This window comes from Arvicola amphibius, chromosome 3 (genome assembly GCF_903992535.2).
Source record: "Arvicola amphibius chromosome 3, mArvAmp1.2, whole genome shotgun sequence".
In the NCBI taxonomy this organism is placed as follows: domain Eukaryota; kingdom Metazoa; phylum Chordata; class Mammalia; order Rodentia; family Cricetidae; genus Arvicola; species Arvicola amphibius.
The window spans coordinates 44,007,924-44,028,917 of record NC_052049.1 but is presented as its reverse complement, the minus strand read 5'-3'; the positions used below and the strand labels follow the sequence as shown (position 1 = coordinate 44,028,917).

Below are 20,994 nucleotides of genomic sequence, written 5' to 3'. Positions count from 1 at the left end.
AACAAACAAACAAAAAAGAGGAACAAATCATAAAACAATCCATATCTCCCTAGCACCTGAAACTATAGCAGGAGGGTTATAAATTCAAGGCCATGTGGGTTATGGATTATCAGATTTTTTTTTGCCTCAAGACAAAACAAAACAAAATGAAACAACAACAACAACAATAAAAACAAAAACAAAAAAAACAAAAATCACTTTAAGACAAAACAAAATGACAAAAAACCAACGACAACAACAATAAAAACAAAAAACAAAAACAAAAACAAGCAAAAATCATTTTCATGGTCAGGGGAGACAGGCAGCTGAGCTGGTAAAGAACCAGCTGGATAAACATGAGGACTTTAGTTCAAAGCCCAGAATCTACTTCAGGAACAGCTGTGGTGGTGCCTGCTGCAGGTGGATCCAGCCTCCCTGACCTAACCAGTGAGCCCCAGGTCACAGTGAGAGATCTTGTCTTCCAGAAACAAGGGACAGCTCCTAGGAACATAACATGCTGACCTCTGGCCTCCAAACATGAACACACACACACCACACAATGCAACAATCACTTTTCATTTCAATCTTTTGCACATATCTTTCTCCTAGAAAAAGTGTCTATGCAGTCATTTATTGTTTGTGATGATAGGCTCCCGAGTAGCCCAAGGTGGCCTTGACCTTGCAATGTAGCCAAGGCTGATCTTGGGCTCCTGATCTGCCTCTTTCCCACGGGCTGGGTTACAATTAGCATGTCACCACACCCAGGTCTGCACGGCTGTATTACTTGTGATTTTAATTTGAGGCTTGAAAAGGGAGGCATCCCCCAATAGTGGCAGAAAAGGAATAAAGGTTCGAGGTACTGTTCCTCCGCAAGGAGATCTTTCATCAGTGGACTAACCTTCAAGTGAAATACAGCGTGAGAGGATGTGATAAAGACAGCTGTGTGTCTGCAGGCTTACCACCTGTTCAGGGTGTGGAAAAATCAGGCAAAGGGAGAACCCTATCAGCAGTCAGAATGTAAGCAACAACTGCAAGCGACTGGTGGGCCTGCCATGAAAACCGCTTACCTGTGCACAAACCTGATGCATGACATGACCGAACTCATGGAAGAAAGTCCGCACCTCATCGTGTCTCAGGAGAGACGGCCTGCCTGCGACGGGCTGTGAGAAGTTGACCACCAGGGCGGCCACAGACATCATCCGGCTGCCATCAGGGAGAAGGCAGCCTGGCTGGAGACCAAAGCAGGCTGCATGGTTGTATTTCCCTTCCCTGGGAGACAGAAATGAAGAACAGTGATATGCACACTCTTCTTTAGCAAAAACATGCCATGGCCCCTTCCAGGCATTAAGTCACACAGCAGAACACACGTCTACATGTTTAGTTCACCTTTTAGTCACACAGCAGAACACACGCATACATGTTTAGTTCACCTTCTAGTCACACAGCAGAACACACGCATACATGTTTAGTTCACCTTCTAGTCACACAGCAGAACACACGCATACATGTTTAGTTCACCTTCTAGTCACACAGCAGAGCACACGCATACATGTTTAGTTCACCTTCTAGTCATACAGCTGAACACACGTCTACATGTTTAGTTCACCTTCTAGAAGAGAGGCCACTTCGCCCTATGGGAGAAGTAAAGTGATCCGGCCTTCTAGGTTTTGTCAGTGTTAGCTTCATCTTTAAATCTGTATATTTTTTTTCCTATATCAGTGTTTTTCTTGGCCCCTGTATGCCTCCCCCACCCCCCACTGAAGCTTTTCAAAGAAAACAGATAATTTTGACAACTATTCGGATGCATACCATTGGGCAAGGGACTTCTGTCTCTACACCATTCTGAGAGTTTCGGCTTTTCTGAACTCAGAGAACTGCTGTGGAAGGCAGTCAACAAGCCCACAGCAGCACAGGTACCCCCAAGGAGAGGGGAGAGGAAGGACCCCACAACCCCCACAGCCTACGTCAGGGCAGACACTGGACAGCACAGTGAGAGGAAAACTTCAGCAGACTGTTAAATGCCAGTGCTGGAGTAGAAAAAACACAGAAGACGGTGTTGGATCCCCTGGGACTGGAGGTATTGATGGCTGTCGAGCAGTCAAGTGGGGGGGGGGGGAATTGAGCCTAGGTCCTCTGTAAGAGCAGCTAGTGCTCCTAACAGCTGAACATCTCTCCGGCCCATGTTTTTTCTTTGTAAAAATAAAAATGAGGCTGAGCTTGTTGGCACATGTCTTTAAACCCAACACTCAGGAGGCAAAGGCATGCGGATCTCTGTGAGTTTCAGAACAGCCTGGTCTACAGAGTTAGTATCAAGACAGAGAAACCCTATCTTGAAACAACCTCCAAACAAAACAAAACAAACAAACAAACAAAAAAAAAAAACCAAAACTCAATTTAGTTCATTAAAAATTACTTTTATTCTAAGAGTATGGCCTTTCATGTTATGTTTCTAAAGTGATAAGAGATTAAAAGTCCTTACCTGGCAGTTTTATACTGGAAATCATAAGATTTTGTTTGACAATCTCAGTATTTGATAAATAAAAATAAAATGTAATTAAAAAAGAAAAACATGGGGGCTGGAGAGATGGCTCAGAGGTTAAGAGCATTGCCTGCTCTTCCAAAGGTCCTGAGTTCAATTACCAGCAACCGCCTGGTGGCTCACAGCCATCTGTAATGGGGTCTGGTGCCCTCTTCTGGCCTTCAGGCATACACACAGACAGAACATTGTATACATAATAAATAAGTAAATAAATTTTTTAAAAAAGAGCAGAAAGAAAGAAAGAAAGAAAGAAAGAAAGAAAGAAAGAAAGAAAGAAGGAAAGAAAAACATGCCAGGTGGGGGTGGCTCATGCCTTTAATCTCAACACTTGGGAGGCAGAGGTAGGCCTCTATGAGTTCGAGGCCAGACTGGTCTACAAGAGCAAGTTCCAGGACAGGCTCCAAAGCTACAGAGAAACCCTGTCTCAAAAAACAAAACACCCCCCCCCACCAAAAAAAAAAAAAAACAAAAAGAAAAGAAAAGAAAAGAAAAGAAAAGAAAGAAAGAAAGAAAGAAAAAAGCTCATAAGTCTTTAAAGAATGTACTCTCAATTTTGTTCCTGAGTCAGACAAATAAGAGTGGAGAGTGAATTAATAATAAAAAAAACCCAGAGTCACTGAAAACTGAGCTCCTGTCTCCTCCCACCTTATTCTCCTCTCTCCACCCAGCCATATCACTTCCTGTTTCCACCTCCCTAGTGCTGGGATTAAAGGTGTGAGCCACCACTGCCTGGCCTGGATGGCTACGTGTCTAGCTCCGCACACTGATCTTTTATGAGCTAGATCACAAACAAAATATCAGCACATATGAGCTAGGTCATTATCCTCACAAAAGGTTACTCTGTGCTCGCTGTAAGTTTATGGCAGCAATGACCACGTCTCTGAATATCAAACAAACCAAATGTATGGCTGAAACACAAGGACGGGAGGACTCTGTCCTTCGGGTGTGAGTTTTGAGACAGGCATAGGACACTGCAATGTGGAAGGATTTCCTGCTTGAAATCTGTGTGTGTGTGTGTGTGTGTGTGTGTGTGTGTGTGTGTACATGTCTACATGCCATAGCTCCTGTGTGAGGCCAGATAACTCTCAGGTCTTTTTTTGTGGGATCCTGGGGTCAAATTCAGGTTGTCAGGCTGCAGTATAAGCACTTTTACCTACTAATCTATCTTGTCGGCCCAAAGGATTACCCTCTTGGGTATTCGAATAAAACTGTATCTAGCACTTGTGTATGTGTACGTGTTGTATGTGCATGTGTGTATATATGTGCAGGTGTATGTGCATGCTCCAGATGTGTGTGGAGGTCAGAGGGTAGCTTGTAACAGTCACTTGTCTCCTTCTACTATGGCTTCTGGGAATCAGGCTCATGTTGTCAGCCTTGGGGGCAGGCGCCTTTACCCACTGCACCATCACTGGCTCTCCTGATGCTTTCTCTAAGGGCTTCAGGACAACCTAAGTGCTTAAGGACACCTGTGCCACCAGGTGGACCACAACTCAGCCTCCTCCTGAGCATCCAGTGTTGCTTTCATTGGTTAATGAATAAAGAAACAGCTTTGGCCTAGTTGATAGGGTGGAACTTAGGTAGGCGGGGAAAACAGAACTGAATGCTGGAAGGAAGAAGGGAGAGTCAGAGATGCCATGGATCCTCTGCCTGAGACGCACGCTGGTTAGAATCTTGCCAGTAAGCCACAGTCACATGGCAATACACAGATTAACAGAATGGGTTAATTAAGATGTACGAATTAGCCAATAAGAAACTAGAGCTAATGGGCCAAGCAGTGTTTTAATGAATACAATTTCTGTGTGATTATTTTGGGTGTAAGCTATCCAGGCAGCCAGGACAAACAAAAGGACCCTCTCCTTACAACAATCCAGGGCTATTGTATTACTAGCCCACACTTTGTTGAAGCGGGAGTGCCATAATTCTCTTTAGTCTATTTAGTAAAATGGGTTATTACAAAAAGTTGAATTTGTACTAGAAAGTAGTCTAAGGAGAAAAAGATCTGAATCTTTTGTGTCTGATAAAACATGTAGAGTTTAGCCGGGCGGTGGTGGCGCACGCCTTTAATCCCAGCACTTGGGAGGCAGAGGCAGACGGATCTCTGTGAGTTCGAGGCCAGCCTGGTCTACAAGAGCTAGCTCCAGGACAGGCTCCAAAGCCACAGAGAAACTCTGTCTCGAAAAACCAAAAAAAAAAAAAAACCATGTAGAGTTTATTGAAATTTTATTACTGATTAAATGGTTGAAAATGTGCATATATAATGCTTAGTGCATAAACAATCTTGTTAAGGGTCCTGAAGAATGAACATTTCAAGGAGGGCGTGTTGGTCAAGTGTTTGTTCGGACTCCTTAGATTAACAGCAAGGGTTTTGCTATTTCTACTATCCTATGCTGCTCTCAAAGACTGAGGAGGACTTGAGAGGACTGGCAGATTACCTAGCTAATAAACACTCTGGGAGAAATTTTAAATTAAGTAAATGCAGTAGGTGATGATGGTGGTAGTAGTTAACGCCTTTAAAGAAACGTATTATCTGGCCTGGGAAGGCGGTTCAGATATCCTCTCTGGCCTGGCACATGCGCGCGTGCACGTGCGCCACACACACTGATTTGTTTTCCTTTGTTCTTTAAAGAACTCCTCCACGTGCTGTGTAGTCTTCTTCCAAATGCTATGAATGTAATCATCTACTTTGATCTTTACAATAATCCAGTAAACTGGTGCTACAAGTATTCCCATCTTTTAGGAAACATCATAGACAAACTGAGTAACTTGCCTAGTAAGGGATGAAGGCAGACACTCTGGACTAAGCAGCACATACAGGGACTATGCGAGGGTAGAGGCGGGTCATGTCTACCAGTCAGTCAGTACCTTGGATAAAGGTCCAGGTAGAACTGTCCCAGCACTTCTCCGGTAGCTTTATCCTTCACAGTGTAAAGTGAAACGCTCTTATTCCAAACGTGAGCATCTGTCACTTGCTCAAACGAAAGTCCCAACAGCTCCTGGTAGATGCTCAGCAAGCCTTCTGTGACCACCTCGATGGGGAAGTACTCCTTGAGGAACTCCTGGTCCACCGAGTACCGGAGCTCCTCTGTCTGCGTCATGTAGTAATGGAGATCCCATGCATTGATCTTGCCATCGAATTCAAAACCCCGCTCTTCACATTCCTTTTTCTTCAAGTTCAGAATGAACTCCCGTTCTGCCTCACCCAAGGGTTTTAATTTCTGGCTTAAATCATCTGTGACGGAAATGGCAGAGTTAGTGATGCATCCTTGGGAGCAAGTACACTGAAAGGGACTGTCAGTTCTGTGCATGGTCAGTCAGAGGAAACAGCATGAGGAAGAAAGAGACTGGCTGGGGCAGAGCACTCTCTCCCGGGGGATCTCGTTGGTGACTCTTTCCCCCTTGTCTTTCACACAACCAAAACCCAGCCATGGTTTGCTTCCAATGTCAATAATGGCAAAGCTTACCTTAAGAACTCTGACCCAGGAATATTTTTAATTAATTTACTAATTTTTATTGTAACACTTCACAAATTTGTGTGTCATCCTTGCACAGGGGACATGCTAATCTCCGTATCATTCCAATTTTAGTATCTGTGCTGCTGAAGTGCGCACCTGACCCAGGAATATTACAGTTCAGCACAAAGCAATGGTAAACTAAGTCTGTGTGTGTGCCTATTCCTCAGCAAGCTGTGTTCCTCAAACAACTCCTGGGAACTGCAGGCAGCACCATCTAGAAGCCGCTCTGCACATCCGACAGTGGCTTGGCCTGCCTTCTCCAAGCTCAGTCTGGGATTTATGGAGGAGGAGGGTCTGGAGGTAGCAGCTCTAGATTTCAGCTGAAGAAGCTGCTGGTCACCACAATTTAATACTGAATTCAAATTCTGATCATCTGATTTAAAACTGACTGACTAAGCTCTTCTGTATTTCTTTTCACAGTTTGTTAAGTATGTAAAGATAAAGTCGTGCTTGGGTCTGTATTGGACATGGGTTAGAGCAGACCCAAGGGTGTGAGATGGGGGCAGCTGCCCAAGAATGGTGTGAAGAGAGGGAACAGAGCCATCCTCCTGGACAAGAATGGTGTGGAGAGAGGGAACAGAGCCATCCTCCTGGACAAGAATGGTGTGAAGAGAGGGAACAGAGCCATCCTCCTGGACAAGAATGGTGTGAAGAGGGAGCCGAGCCTTCCCCCTGGACAACACATCTCCCGGCAGTTTCCCGTTCACATCTCTGTCCTCCCCCAGGTGGAGACTCTGGGGAAAGGACCTCATTTTATCCTGCCTGTGTTTCTACCTTTAGCCTGAGGCCTTCTACTCCTAACCCAAGGCAGTTATTCCTAGCGTCTCAGGAATGCACAAACGAATCATAGGCCATCACTGATGGGGCCCCTGCTTACAGGTTATGGTTCCAGCATATATACAAGTAAACCATGCAATGACTGCTGAGGAAAAACAGCAGAGTAAATTTTGGGCTAAAAGATAATTTCTTAACCCATTTTTATCATTCTATTTTTATTCTTTAGCTTATTGAGGCAGGGTTTCACACCATAGCTCTCTGACTGGCCACTTGCTACGTAACTCAAGTTGGCCTCAAATTCATGGCATCCTCCTGCATCAGCCTCCTGACTACTTGAATTACAGGTGTTTACCACCATGCCCAGTTTTCATTTCTTATTAATCATTTCCCACTTAAAAACATTAATACAGGACTATCAGAAGGAAATACTTTCGACATTTTCTTGAAGAATAAAGTAATTTCAATAGCATCTTAAAGTTTGTTAGGTGTGGTAGCATATGCTTTTAATTCCGGTACTCAGGAGGTAGAGGCACACATTTGTACATTCTATGCATGCATATGTGCTCACATGTATGTGGGCATGTGTGTGGAAGCCCAGAGTTGAGTCTACACTTTACTGAAGCAGGGTCTCTCAACTGAACCTAGCCTGCTTGCCCTACAGATGCCCTGCCTCTGCCTACTAGATGTGGGGATTGCAGGTGGCCACCATGCTTGCCTGGCTTTTACATGGGTTGGAGGGATTCTGTTCTAGTCCTCACTCTTATGTAGTAGGCGCTGTACTCACTGAGCCATCTCCCTGGACCAGAAACCTTAGTTGTTACTATTTCTTCTTTGAGACAGGGTCTCACTATGTAGCTAAGGCTAGCCTAGAACTTGTGATGTAGATCGAGTTGGCCTTGAACTCAGAGATCTGTCTGCATGCTGGGATTAAAGGCTGTGCCACGAGATCTAGGAAACCTTACTTTAAAAAAAAGTAAGAAAAAAAGACTTAAAATGAATGTGACAACAGTAATTAGGTGACACTTTTGATGAACTCTATCGTCCTCTATATATTAGAAAGTGGGCTTTGGCGGGTAGGTGCCAGTTTTTGTTTATATATGCTGTTTTATTTTATACCATAGCTTCGGTTTATTTCATTCACCCATCAGTAGCCACAGTAGAGTTTCACAGACCTCTGGCAGTGAATAAAGGCCGTGAGCTAACGGTCTGCTTGTCCACACCCACTACGTGTAAAACAAAGAATCACGTACCAACAAGATATGAGACAGACAACCCCAGCAGCCTCAAGAACTGTGAGTTTATCTAAGGAAAGAGCAGATCAATCCCCTTCTCCTGAAACCAGGATGGTCTCGAAGGCAGCAGAGGTGCCAAGCTGAGTCGACGTTAGGGGATATTATACAGTAGATGTCATAGAGCAAACAAACAAACAAACAAAAGACATACAACTGACCCTAAATAAATAAAGGACTGACCTAGAAAGGCTGCCACGTGGCTCGTGCTCTTTGCAGTGTTCAGTTCAAGGACAAAGTCAGCATGCGTGTTGTAGCCGAGAAGTCTGGCCACTTGTGCTCGCAGCGGGAGGAGCTGCTGCAGAATCGCAGTGTTTTCCTAGGAACAAGGACGACAAAAGCAGAGGACCATTGACTGGATGCACAGCAGCAGAACAGCGCGCTAGTGTGGCTGGGAGACGTCAGATCGCTTGACCCTCAACTATGCTTCCATTTCAGCACTAGGATGATTTCAAAATGTGGTATGTTATTCCTGAAATAATTTATAAAATTTATAATCGAAGAGAGCTGTGCATTCTTCATAAACTCTGAGGTGCTGTAAACTTGGGGTAAAAATATGCTTCATGCACTATTATGATTTCTTACTTATTTTCTTCAATTATACAAGTGTACCGAATACTCAGAGTTACAACTTTCTGATGCGTTTGTAGAAAATTATACACAGCATAAAACTCACCATTTTCACTTCACACCAATTTGTTTTGCTATTCTGTATCCACACATGGAAAATAATGTCCTGATAAAGATGGAGAGAAACTGGTACCCTTGTGTACTGCTGACGAGAATGTAAAGTGGTTCAGCGGCTCTACAAATATGGGAGGCTTCAAAAGATGCACAGGTGGGCTGGGAATAGAGGGGAATGGGCAGAGTGCTGCCTAACACTCACGAAACCTGGACTTGATCCCCAGAACCACACGAACCGGGCATGGTGGCACATACCCGGAATGACGGCCATGGGAGGTGGAGGCTGGAAGCTCAGGAATTCAAGATTCTCACTGGCTATGTACAGAGTTTAGGCCAGTCAGGGCTATGTGACAGGCAGTCTCAACAAAACCAAACAAAACACTCCAAAACTAAACAACTCCCCACAAACCAAAAATAAAACTCCTACAGAATTATCATATAATCTCAACTATACTCTGGGCAAATATTTAAAGAACTGAGAGCAGATATACACTAGATATCTATAGATACCTGTGTTCACGGACACACACTAGAGATCTACAGATACCCGTGTTCACGGACACACACTAGATATGTACAGATACCTGTGTTCACGGACACACACTAGAGATCTACAGATACCTGTGTTCATGGACACACACTAGAGATCTACAGATACCTGTGTTCAAAACAGCATTATTCAACAGTAAAGCCAGGGAAACAACTCAAGTGCCTAGTGACAGAACAAGGGGTCAAGAAAATGTGGTATATCCATACATTAACATGTAATTCACCCTTAAAAAGGAGGGCATCTGACATGCTTCGACATGGTAAACCTTTATGATGTAATGCTAAGTAAGTGTGAGTCATGAGAAACGTTGAGTTTCCTGCAGCCATCAAGTTTACAGACATGGAGAGGACGGGCATGGGGAGTTAGTTCGTTATGAGTGCAGTTCCAGCTACAGAGCACAAAAATGTCCTGTGGATGGGTGTTGGTGATGGTTCCAGAACAATGTACACACACTTACTTCCACGTGCTGCTGTCCGAAGGTTCCCCTAAAATATGCTGAAAACTAATTAGTGTTGCTGCGGTCCTAAGAGATGGGACCTTTTAGCACTAACCTCATGAACTGATCAGAGGCTCACAGGAGAGCAAGAAGAAACCAGCTTAGGTTTTTTGCCTCGTGCCCATAATTAAAAAAGAGTCTTTCCTTCTTCCCTGTAAGCACACAGCATCTTGGATTTCCTGTCTCCAAAATCATGAAAAATAAATCTCTATTGTTTCTAAGTTATCCTGCCTATAGTATTTTGTTTAAATAGATTGACCTACCATGGTATTTTATATTTAAAATTGTTTTTATAGACTTTCCTCAACATAGTTCGTATTTGGTATACTTAGGAATACCACACCACACAAATACATACATACATACATACATATATATTTACTTCTTTTTGAGACAAGGTCTTACTATGTGACCCTGGCAGGTCTAGAATTCACTATTTGGAATCCTCTTTGTGGTGTAGTTACTTGCTGAGGAGGGAGAGACGCTTCACTAGCTCTGGACATCATATGCAGAAAATGAACACAACTTCTTGTTTGTTTTTATCTGCTCCATTTTTACCACAACACTCCAGCTTGTGGCACACCAAGCAAGCTGACAGCAAAGCCATGAAAAGGCTAAAAGTCTTACATGTGTGTGGAATTAGTAAAGGCAATGCTCATGCAAACAGGGGTATCAGTAAATGAGCTGACTTTGATATTGGTAAACCAAGTACATACATCTTTTCCTTAGTATCTTCAATTAGGATCAAAATAATGACATTTATGGTACCTGTCTGCACCTCGTATGAAAAGCCATTTCCATCTTCCTTCTTGTTTCAGGGACACAACACTTCTTCATGACAGGAAAATAGTGGGGATACTTTAGGGTGACTTTGTACTTGTCGTCACCTGTTTTTTCTAAACTGTCGATGAAGTCATCAGGAAGAGCACCTGTGAAAAGCCATTTTCTCATGAATAAACTTCCCACACATTCTGGCTCACAGAGCATGGGCACAGTGCTTTTAGGCAGCTCGAGGGATCCGCTGTGGAAATGAAATCCAAGTTAGAGGACAACTGTATGGTCTGTCCTGGAATGGGGGAGGCACTGATGAGCCAGGTGGCTCAGGAAACAATTTGAAACAGAAATGTTTCAGGGCACCTGTGCAGATGGTATTTTAACAGGCAAAATTAAGCCAAAAAATAAAAGACCCCAGAATAAGAGACTAGTTTACAGTGTTGGAGACAAGGAGACACAGAAAAACTGTCAAGGTTTGAAGGCTTTAGATAAACACCAGTGTAAGTTACTAAGAAAGATTAACCACGTGGGTGCTGGAAATCAAATCTGGGCCCTCGGTAAGAGTAGCCAGTGCTTTTAACTGTAGACCATGCCTCCAGCCCCAATGCTAGACAACTTTTAAAAGAATTCTTTGGATTTTAATTTAGGTTGGAAGCTACAAGGTGATATAATCTAATGTAGCAAAACAACAAAATTTTACCAAGTTCAGCCTTGGAAAATACAAGGAAAGTGTCGTCCTCATTGAGGTTTTTGTTGAAGTCAATGCATAGCTCACTCATTCTTTTCTTCATTGACTTGATTTCCTGAAAGGAAGATAGACAGACAGAACATTAACAATAAAAAGAACATTTCATTTTTCATTGCTACCGGCTAACATGTTTCAGTGATGCATGAAGTCAGGATTCTGTCTTCTCTCAGAAGTCCTGTCTTAGAATGCACCCTGTAAAGCAGCTGCTGTCAGTCTGTGCACTACTGCCCAAGCACACTTTGTTCAACAGTGTCTTAGGACACACCCGTTGCCTCCCCAGTCTCCCCGCTTCCCAGTTCTACAGCAGCCACAGTTCAAACAGGACCTGATAGTGAACATTCCAGGATTGTGTCCTCTATACCAATTAGGTCACTGCACCATCTTCCTGCAGCAGTGACTGATTCCAATAACCCACGTCTGGCACCTCTCTAACAAGTCTGTAAAAGTACTGGGTAGGAGATCCAAGGAGATGATAGAGAACCACAAGAGAAAATGTAAGATAATCTCATTCTTTTGACAGTACTGGGTAATGAAATCTACTTGACACAAAGTAGTTCTCAAAGTGGGACTTTGGCAAAAGGATATACTGTGGAGCACTGAGACCCACGTGTGTCTGGAATGACAGGGTTTCGATTTGGTCATCTACCTCTAAAACCTGCCAACTTATTTAGTTGCTTAAATGGGCCTCTGCTGCAGCCAATCATAGCTTAACTACTACAATTTTGATATCCCAAGAGAACAGAGGGTTGACCAGGAAGTCAAAGGGGCAAGTGAGGGCCACCAGCCACTGAATTAGGACGATCAGGAAACAAAGAGGACACTCAGGTGGCAGAAAGATGCTGACATCTCCACGGCACCTTCAATGCTATTTTCCAGGATGACATCAGTCACCAAATAAAACTTGGTTTGGATATCTGTCAGACTTATTTCCAGTTCTGCAGTCCACAGGAATGATCTGGAAATAAACCATGGATTATATTTCCTGTCCAAGAAGAATGAGGTTAATTGAGCAGATGAATTTATCACAGAACCTGGAAGTCTTGATTTGACTCACACAAGAAAATGTTGAGCAGCGCTTTTCGGGGGTTAATCTCCTTCATGAAAGGGGCGTGTATTAATCACAGGGTGTCCTATCCTAAATGCTGGCTTTCAAACTGCCCTATCTCTGTGGGATCAAAAGAGGGAGAATACAACCAGTTACTGAAATCTGGAATTTTCTTTTTAAGAACGTAAAACATAACAAAGGAAATAAGCCTGATATACATTAAATACAGAAAACACGGAAAAAATTAAAGAACAGTAAGGTTTCCAGGCATGGCAGCATGCACCTGTAATCCCAGCACTCTAAAGGCAGAGGCAGGTAGATCTGAGTCTGAGGCCAGTCTGGTCTACATGGCAAATTCCAGGTCAAAAAAGACTACACCACCGGTGAGATCCTATTTTTTGAAAAGGTGTGTATGTTGGGGGAAGACAATTAAGTTATAAGTTGTTCGATTATTAATGAGGTTAGCAGGAGTTCTGAGAGTTGAATCAGGGGCTGAGGAGATGGCTCAGTGGTTAAGAGTATTTGCTGCTCACCCAGAGGAACCTTGTTCAGTTCCCAGCATCCACATTGTGTAGCCAACAACCACTCCTGTAATTGCGGCTCCAGGGCATGGAAACTCTTTTCTGGACCCTGTGGGTATCAGCACATACACATATACACCCACAGACATACACATAATTAAAAAATAAATCTTAAAAAAAAGAAAAGAACCTAATATCAAATATATTACAAATGGATTTTCTTCATGAGCTATTCTATTAAAACTCATCTCTATTTGTTGGTTCTGTTGCATTTTTTTCCTCAAATAAGAAAATAATAGGGGTAGAAGGAGATAAGAGGGAGTATGTGTGTGAAAGAGTAATCAAAATACATCTCACACATATGTAAATTGTCAAAGAACAACAGTTATTAATAATAAATAAAAAGAACATAAACTTACATTTCGTACTTGTTCTGAAAGATGGAGTCCATTCCTCTTTCCCATTTTAATTGACTTTTCCAAGTATCGCCTGGCTTCAGGCTTTATCTTCTCCAAATCACAGTTTTCCTAAAACCAACCATCACGTCAGTCATTTCCCTTCTAATAGCACATGGCCAAACAATCAACTCTCAGGCAAAGCCAACGTATTGCATTCATCGTCTCTGCTGAGCCATGAAACAGGTGATTATGGGGCAGGCCCTCCTGAAGACCCAATTTCTTTTATGCTTTGGTGAGCTTCCGCTAATTTAAAACAGAAATATTGACCAAGTCAAAAGCTAAGCCAAACAGCCTTGCCCTGCCTCAGAACTAAGAGTCCAGGGCCCTGGGAAGTATGTGCTAATAGATGCATTTGCATAGTCTCATGCTGAGCAGTCTTTATAATCAACGCACCTTTTTACAACACATTTCTTATTGCAAATCATCTGGATTTAATTTTCTATCATTTGTTAACCTGGTCCCACTTGTGATGCAGGAAGAGAAATAATGGGGTGGATTCTGCACAAATGCATGGAAGACTCTTTTGTCAAGATAGCAAACAAGGACAGCTGGATAAAACTCTAGCAAAAGGCTCCAGTTCTTCAAAAACGCTTGCTTCCCTGTCACTTGGCAAGGGAGATCACGGGACTCCAGCAGGCTGCATATGAACAAGTATCTGGGGAAAACGAGTCAGGACCCCACAAAAACAGAAGGGAAGCTGCTCGCCTCCAACTCTGAAGGCCCTGGAGGAGGCTGGAAAACTTCCCCAGTAAGACAATATAAATCCAAAAAATCCAAAGCAAGTCATGGGATACATGGGGTGTATCTAAGGTGGCTGGTCAGCTCATGATCTCTGGGAGGAAATGTGGCTCCAGACAGACTCAGCAGGTACAAAGGACTCACTTTGGCTGGGGGACAATGAGAGCCGTCTGTCACCGGAGCTTACAGACCTCTTGTCAGTTGGACATTTTCTCCATAAAAGACCAGGGCCATCCATCTCCGAGTGTGCCAAATTTCCTACTGATTAGATGTTGAAATGAATGGTGTTTAGTTTTAGCACCGGCATCTGAGACGGCTCGTGACAGGTAGGTAAACAGCTGCATTTTTGCTCAGCACCACTCAGAACAAAACCAGCATTTCACCTTGCCTGTCAACGAAGAATTGATACCACAGGGCCAAAGCACTCAAAGCATTACTCAGTGTTTCCCGAGTGTATTCTCAGGAGAGGGTGAGGAGAGTTAAACTCCCTCTCCCCTATAATCTCCCTTGTGTCTCCGTGGAATTGTGAGCTTGTGGGCATGGCTGGAGTTGGAACTCTCCTGAGCTGGTTTTGGCACCCACTGGGATCCTAGCAGCAGGTGCCTGCAATGGGAAGAAACCCAGAATGTCTGGGGAGACAATGTAGCTATGGACTGGCTCCCATAGGGACGGTAAACAGTTCAAATCACAATGTTCCTGCAGATGTCGGATGTCGTTAGTGGGCTCATCAGGGCTGGTTTCAGCAGCGCTGGGAAGTCTGTCCTGAAGTGTGAGCATGGCAACAGGAGTCTCTAGGCAGCATGACACTGCAAGTTATAAGGGGGCAGGAGTGAAGGAGTGTCCAGGCCATACCACGTGTAGTATGGTGAGCAGGCTGGCAAGAGCTGGGCATACTGTTAAGGACCCTTTGAGATCTACAGCAGAGAGCCCACCCTTGAGGAGCTGAGACATTAGGTTCTAAGCTTGGAACAAGAGCTAATAGCATGGTCTCATCAGCTGCTGTGAGTGGCATGCATGGCTACTCCATGGCTGTACTGGATGCCTGTGAATTCTCATGGTAGGCCTCCACGTCCATACCTGCAGGGAGACACTCGAGCATACGTGCAGCATTCACAGTCTACATTGAATACCACATGCTCTCAGAATGAGCAATAAAAGTGAAAACAGGTTGAAGGATGTTCTGAGGAAAACCAGCCTTGAGTTGGGTCTAATCAAACCATCACAATTAGCATGCTGAGATACTTAACTCACAACCAAAATGATACTGAACAAAAATCTGACTCAATAACCAGACCCTCCTCCCCTTACCACGCAGACTCTGAGGTCTCAGGAAGTTTCCACAGGCCTGAGGGAAGACTGAGCCCCCCCCCCCCCCCTTTTTCTTTTCTTTTCAAAACAAGGTTTCTTAGCTTTGGAGCCTGTAGACCAGGCTCTTGTAGACCAGGCTGCACTCGAACTCACAGAGATCCCCCTGCCTCTGCCTCCCGAGTGCTGGGATTAAAGGCGTGCGCCACCACCGCCTGGCAGACTGAGGCCCTTCAAAAGTACCCTTGCTTAAGCCCACTGTTGTGCCCCAGCCACTCGTGGTATTATTGCCTCTATAATCCTCAGCTGAGTCTGAATTCTCCCAGGAGGACCTGCTGAATGGAAAGCTGCAATGAGATTCTCAACCTTCCCAATGCTGCGACCCTTAATACAGTTCCTCATGCTGTGACCCCAACCATAAAATTGTTTCGTTGCGACTTCGTAACTGTGATTTTGCTACAGTTATAAATTGTAATGTAAATATCTGATATACGACCCCCATGAAATGATTGTTTGACCCCAAAGGGGTCGCGACCCGTAGGCTGAGAATCACTGCTCTAGACTGCTCTGCAGACCTGTATCCCTTGAGCCACAGCAGCCTCATGGGGCTCCTAGGACAAAGCTTCTCCCCCTAAAGGCCTCTAACATTTAATCTGCATGATCTGATAGTAGGCACCCTTACTTTTACCTGTAGGGGCAGGATTTATTTTTCCCTTCACCTCACAGATGTCTAACATGAAAAGTAGCAGAGAAAAATTCTTAAAATGCTTAGTTTACTGATTTTTCCTTATTACTCCATCACCACCCTTAATTTATTATAATTCTTTAAAGCCCCATAATAAAAAGAAGGTTTTAAGACAGAGCCTTACTATGTAGACCAGGCTGGCCTCGAGGTTACATAGACCTGGCTGCCTCTCCCCTCCCCTTCTACCCTCTTCCAAGGTCCCCATGCTCCCAATTTACTCAGGAGATCTTGTCTTTTCTACTTCCCATGTAGATTAGATCTATGGATGTCTCTCTTAGGGTCCTCATTGTTGTCTAGGTTGTCTGGGATTGTGATTTGTGGGCTGGTTTCCTTTGCTTTAAGCATAAAAACCACTTATGAGCGAGTACATGTGAGAATTGTCTTTCTGGGTCTGGGTCACCTCACTCAAGTGCTAGAATTAAAGGTCTGTGCCACCATGCCTGCTTTGAGAAATTTTTTTGGTGACTTTTTTTTAATGTTAAAAGAAAAAAATTATGCTGGGCAGTGGTGGTGCATGCCTGCAATCCCAACACGCAGGAGGCAGAGGCAGGCAGATCTCTGTAAAGTGATCTTAAAGTTAAAGTGTAAAGGACAGTTAAAGTTACACAGAGAAACCCTGTAGTAGTAGTAGTAGAAGAAGGAAGAAGAAGAGGAGGGAGAGGAGAAGGAGGAGGAAGAAAAAGAGGAGGGAGAGGAGAAGGAGGAGGAGGAGGAGGAGGAGGAGGAGGAGGAGGAGAAGGAGGAGGAGGAAGAAGAAGAGGAGAAGGAGGAGGAGGAGAAGAAATTACCATGCTGAAAGAACTCTAAAGGTTGTTCTTCTGAATGCTATCTAAAAAAATGGATTCTAAACTGAATTTGCTACATTGAAGACATGAGAATGTGTACTGGGGCCTACTGCACAACTAAAATTGAGACAGAACTTGTTTGTTTCCTCCATGTGCAGTTTTATCCCCACCCCTCACCAGTGACAGTCACTGTAATAGTGAGAGACCCGAGGGAGACAAGCTCCAGGCAAATATATCTGACCTTAGGTGGAGGTCTGAACTCCGGGGCTGGAGGGATGCACAACAACCCTCCTGATGACCAACATGGCACCACAGCTGCGCCTCACGCTCCATCACACAGTGCACAAGAGGACATTGAGCACACACTACACGGGACACATTTCTTTGGGAGGAACTGTAATCAGAATATATCGTGTGGTCCATTCAGCATACATTTGCCAAGTCCCGATTTCTCCCAGACTCGAGAAATAAACAGCTTCTGAGAGCTTTAAGTCATATTCAAAGCAAAACAATTTACTAACAGATAATGTTAGTATTATGTACTATGTGGGCTGGGGAGATTAGGTACTTAGACAAGAGAGGCAAACAAACAGAAAAACTAAAGCAAGGGCACCAAGCCATGGTAGATGCTGTCGGTGCCTTAGCGCTGGGTTCCTGAGAACCTGACAAGGCCTGACAAGATTGTAAGCGGTGGACATACTGGCTATGAAAGGCTAGGCATACTTTAAAAATAGCTTAGGACGAGGGTGTGGAGAAGGCATTGCAGGTGCCATGTTGGGCTGCGAAGGTGGCAAAACAAAACAAAACAAAACACCTTGAACAGCCCAAGAAGCCGGCCAAAGAGACAAGTGAGGAAGGCAAGGTTTTCAAGCGGAAACAAACAGGAGCAGAAGACGACACTCCAGCAGCTAAGAGTCAAGGCCGTGGGGAAGACACTCCAGCAGCTAAGAGTCAAGGCCGTGGGGAAGACACTCCAGCAGCTAAGAGTCAAGGCCGTGGGGAAGACACTCCAGCAGCTAAGAGTCAAGGCCGTGGGGAAGACACTCCAGCAGCTAAGAGTCAAGGCCGTGGGGAAGACACTCCAGCAGCTAAGAGTCAAGGCCGTGGGGAAGACACTCCAGCAGCTAAGAGTCAAGGCCGTGGGGAAGACACTCCAGCAGCTAAGAGTCAAGGCCGTGGGGAAGACACTCCAGCAGCTAAGAGTCAAGGCCGTGGGGAAGACACTCCAGCAGCTAAGAGTCAAGGCCGTGGGGAAGGATGGCTACAGGCAGAATTAAGAAATCTAGCAGACGTGGAGTCCTAGCAGTGATAGGGATGGGAACACATGCCCCCATTCCTAACCCGGAAGCGATCTCCAATTGAGAGCCACTCACAGAGGAAAAGTTAGTCTAAGGGCAGTCCCCATGCCCAGCAGTGGATGGCCAACAAAATAGGAACACAACAGCATTTTTGGAGGTTCCTTGTCTCATAATGCTTAGCCAAGGCCTGCTTTTCCTTCCTTCTTAAGCTTACATGTCCATTACATATATATTAGTTTCCAGTCTTATGTTTTTATGAGATTTCTCTGTGTGTGAATATGTGTATCTTTGCATTTATATGTGCTTCTTGAGCTTTTTCTTTGGCTCTACTTCTTCCATTTGTTTTGTCTTTTTCTGGTTTGGTTTTATTTTGTTATATATGTGTGTGTGTGTGTGCGCACGCGCGTGCGCGCGCGCGTGCGCATGCATGCATGTGTGTATGTCTGATTATGGGTATGTACATATGATTGCAGGTGCCCAGGAAAGTCAGAGGCCAGAGGAGTATGCTCCCCTGGAGCTGCAGTTACACGTGGTTGGAAGTCACTTGACATGGGTGCTGGGAATGGAATTTGGTTCTCTTGAAGAGCAGTACTCTTAACTGCTGAAGCCATCTCTCCTGCCTGTAGACTTACATACTTTAACTTTTTTTTTTTAAAGGCTAAAGAAAGGGAACGGTTGTAATGACTTTTGTACCTAGTTTTTTCTTTATGGCTTTAGGGTACTGATTCTTTAATTTTACTTTGGTACTTAGTCTCCACACCTGTTTAAACTAGGAGAGACCAGGTCAAAAGTCTAATCTGGGCATGTAGGTCAAGTGATGCTACATGCTTAGCAAGTACAAAGCTTTGGGTTCAATCACTCAGCATTGCCTACTTAAACCCATTCATCATCACCGTAACATTTAAACTCTTTTAAGTCAGTAATTGGCTAAGATTAATTGGCAAACTCAAGACTGAAGCTCTTAAAAGAGACACAAACAATATTACAATAGAACGTTCTATTTCTATTTCCCAGGCTTCCTCCTATGTGTTGGGTTTATTACCTACTCAACAGACTCCTGGAATAACACAGCTTATGGTACTTATCATGAACAAACTATATGCTTTTATCACCAATATAGACGGAAAGGTGTGTGAACCCTTGATTTATTGCTAGTTTTTAGTGAACAATTGAGATGCCTTTGTTAGTACTGAGAAATGCCAAGACCTCAACCATTACTGTTTGTTGTGGAATATCCTGTCACACTGTGATTAGTTTAATAAAAAGCTAAATGGTGCTCGCTTCGGCAGCACATATACTAAAATTGGAACGATACAGAGAAGATTAGCATGGCCCCTGCGCAAGGATGACACGCAAATTTGTGAAGCGTTCCATATTTAAAAATAAATAAATAAATAAAAAGCTAAATGTCCAATAGTTAGGCACGAAGTTTGTGGCCAAGAGAACACTGGGCAGAAGGGGAGAGTCACCAGCTGGAGACACAGAGGAAGCAGGGTAGCAGGAAAGTAGAATGGACAGGACGTAAGGAGGTAAGAGAGCCTCAGAGGAGCACGCAGATCAACAGAAGAGGGTTAATGTAAGTTATAAGAGCCAAAAACAAGCCTGAGCTACCAGGCAAACTTTCGTAACTAATAATAAGTCTCTGAGTCATGATTTGGGAGCTGGCTGGCAGGACAGAAAAATTCGCCTACAACTGCTGACTTTTGATATTTGCTAACATTTTAACCAATATATGTTATTGATAAGATATGGAAATTCTTGTTTTTCTCTTTTTGGTGGTTGTTTTCTGTTTTTCTTTTAGTGGGATAAAGTATAAATTCACTATTCTAAAAACTTCAGCAATATTTGATATTGATAAATAAATATAATTATCTATAAGTTGTATAAACTAAATCTTTTAATATGAAATAGGATGTTGACAATACTTGATATATATAAAACATAAGAATATATATGTATGTATATATACAAACATATATATATATATATATATTGTGTGCTGAGTAGTTTTATATCAGCTTGACATAAGGGAACAGGAGGGAACTGAGAAAATACCTATGTAAGTTGGGGCTGTAGGCAAGCCTGTGGAGCATTTTCTTAACTAGTGATTGATGTGGGAGGGCCTAGCCCATTGTGAATGGGGCCACCCCTCCATGGGTGATCCCAGGTTCTTTAAGAAAACAGGCTGAGTAAGCCATGAGGAGTGATTCAGCAAGCAGCACCCTTCCATGGCTTATACATCAGCTCTGGTCTCCAGGAACCTGCCTGGTTTGAATTCTTGTCTCGGCTTTTTTCAGTGGATTCTGATTCTGGTTATGTAACCCTTTCTTTAAGTTGCTTTTGGTCATGGTGTTTCATCACAGTAACCCTAACACACACACACACACACACACACACACACACACACACACACACACACACACACACACTTCTTTTCCTTCTTTATTTTTATTTTTTTTTTTTGAGAAAAGATCTCACCATGAAGCCCCGGCTGGCCTGGAACCCACAACACAGACCAGGTTGGCCTCAAACTTACAGAGCTCTGCCTGCCTCGCCTCCTAAGGCATGTGGCGTCAAATCTGGGTAATAACACTTGCACTCACAGATGCAGGGCAACCTACACAAGAGACAGATGTCCTCAATCTGTGATAAAGCTTTTTCACCTTTACCACTTATGTAAATATGTGTTTATCTGAGAGCACCACAAAATGACATGCTGCAGGCAGCACTCAGCGATTTCTTTCTCTCAGC

General features: G+C 43.8%; 1 protein-coding gene and 2 non-coding genes across 3 annotated transcripts in view; 1 reads left to right on the top strand and 2 right to left on the bottom strand.

Annotated features, from left to right (window-relative positions):
* Positions 1 to 20,994, bottom strand: part of Nln (neurolysin) — an 88,809-nt gene that overhangs the window by 25,668 nt on the left and 42,147 nt on the right. The window contains exons 4-9 of the mRNA XM_038321902.1: positions 13,334 to 13,441; positions 11,301 to 11,403; positions 10,595 to 10,755; positions 8,280 to 8,415; positions 5,381 to 5,747; positions 1,047 to 1,248 (exon numbers count right to left, since the gene is read on the bottom strand). Of these exons, the coding sequence (XP_038177830.1) occupies positions 1,047 to 1,248; positions 5,381 to 5,747; positions 8,280 to 8,415; positions 10,595 to 10,755; positions 11,301 to 11,403; positions 13,334 to 13,441 (1,077 nt within the window). The remainder of the gene's footprint in view (positions 1 to 1,046; positions 1,249 to 5,380; positions 5,748 to 8,279; positions 8,416 to 10,594; positions 10,756 to 11,300; positions 11,404 to 13,333; positions 13,442 to 20,994) is intronic.
* LOC119810881 lies at positions 6,023 to 6,126 on the bottom strand. The gene has a single exon (XR_005284825.1). It is a non-coding gene; the product is annotated as a U6 spliceosomal RNA (small nuclear RNA).
* On the top strand, positions 19,517 to 19,623 carry LOC119810992. The gene has a single exon (XR_005284912.1). It is a non-coding gene; the product is annotated as a U6 spliceosomal RNA (small nuclear RNA).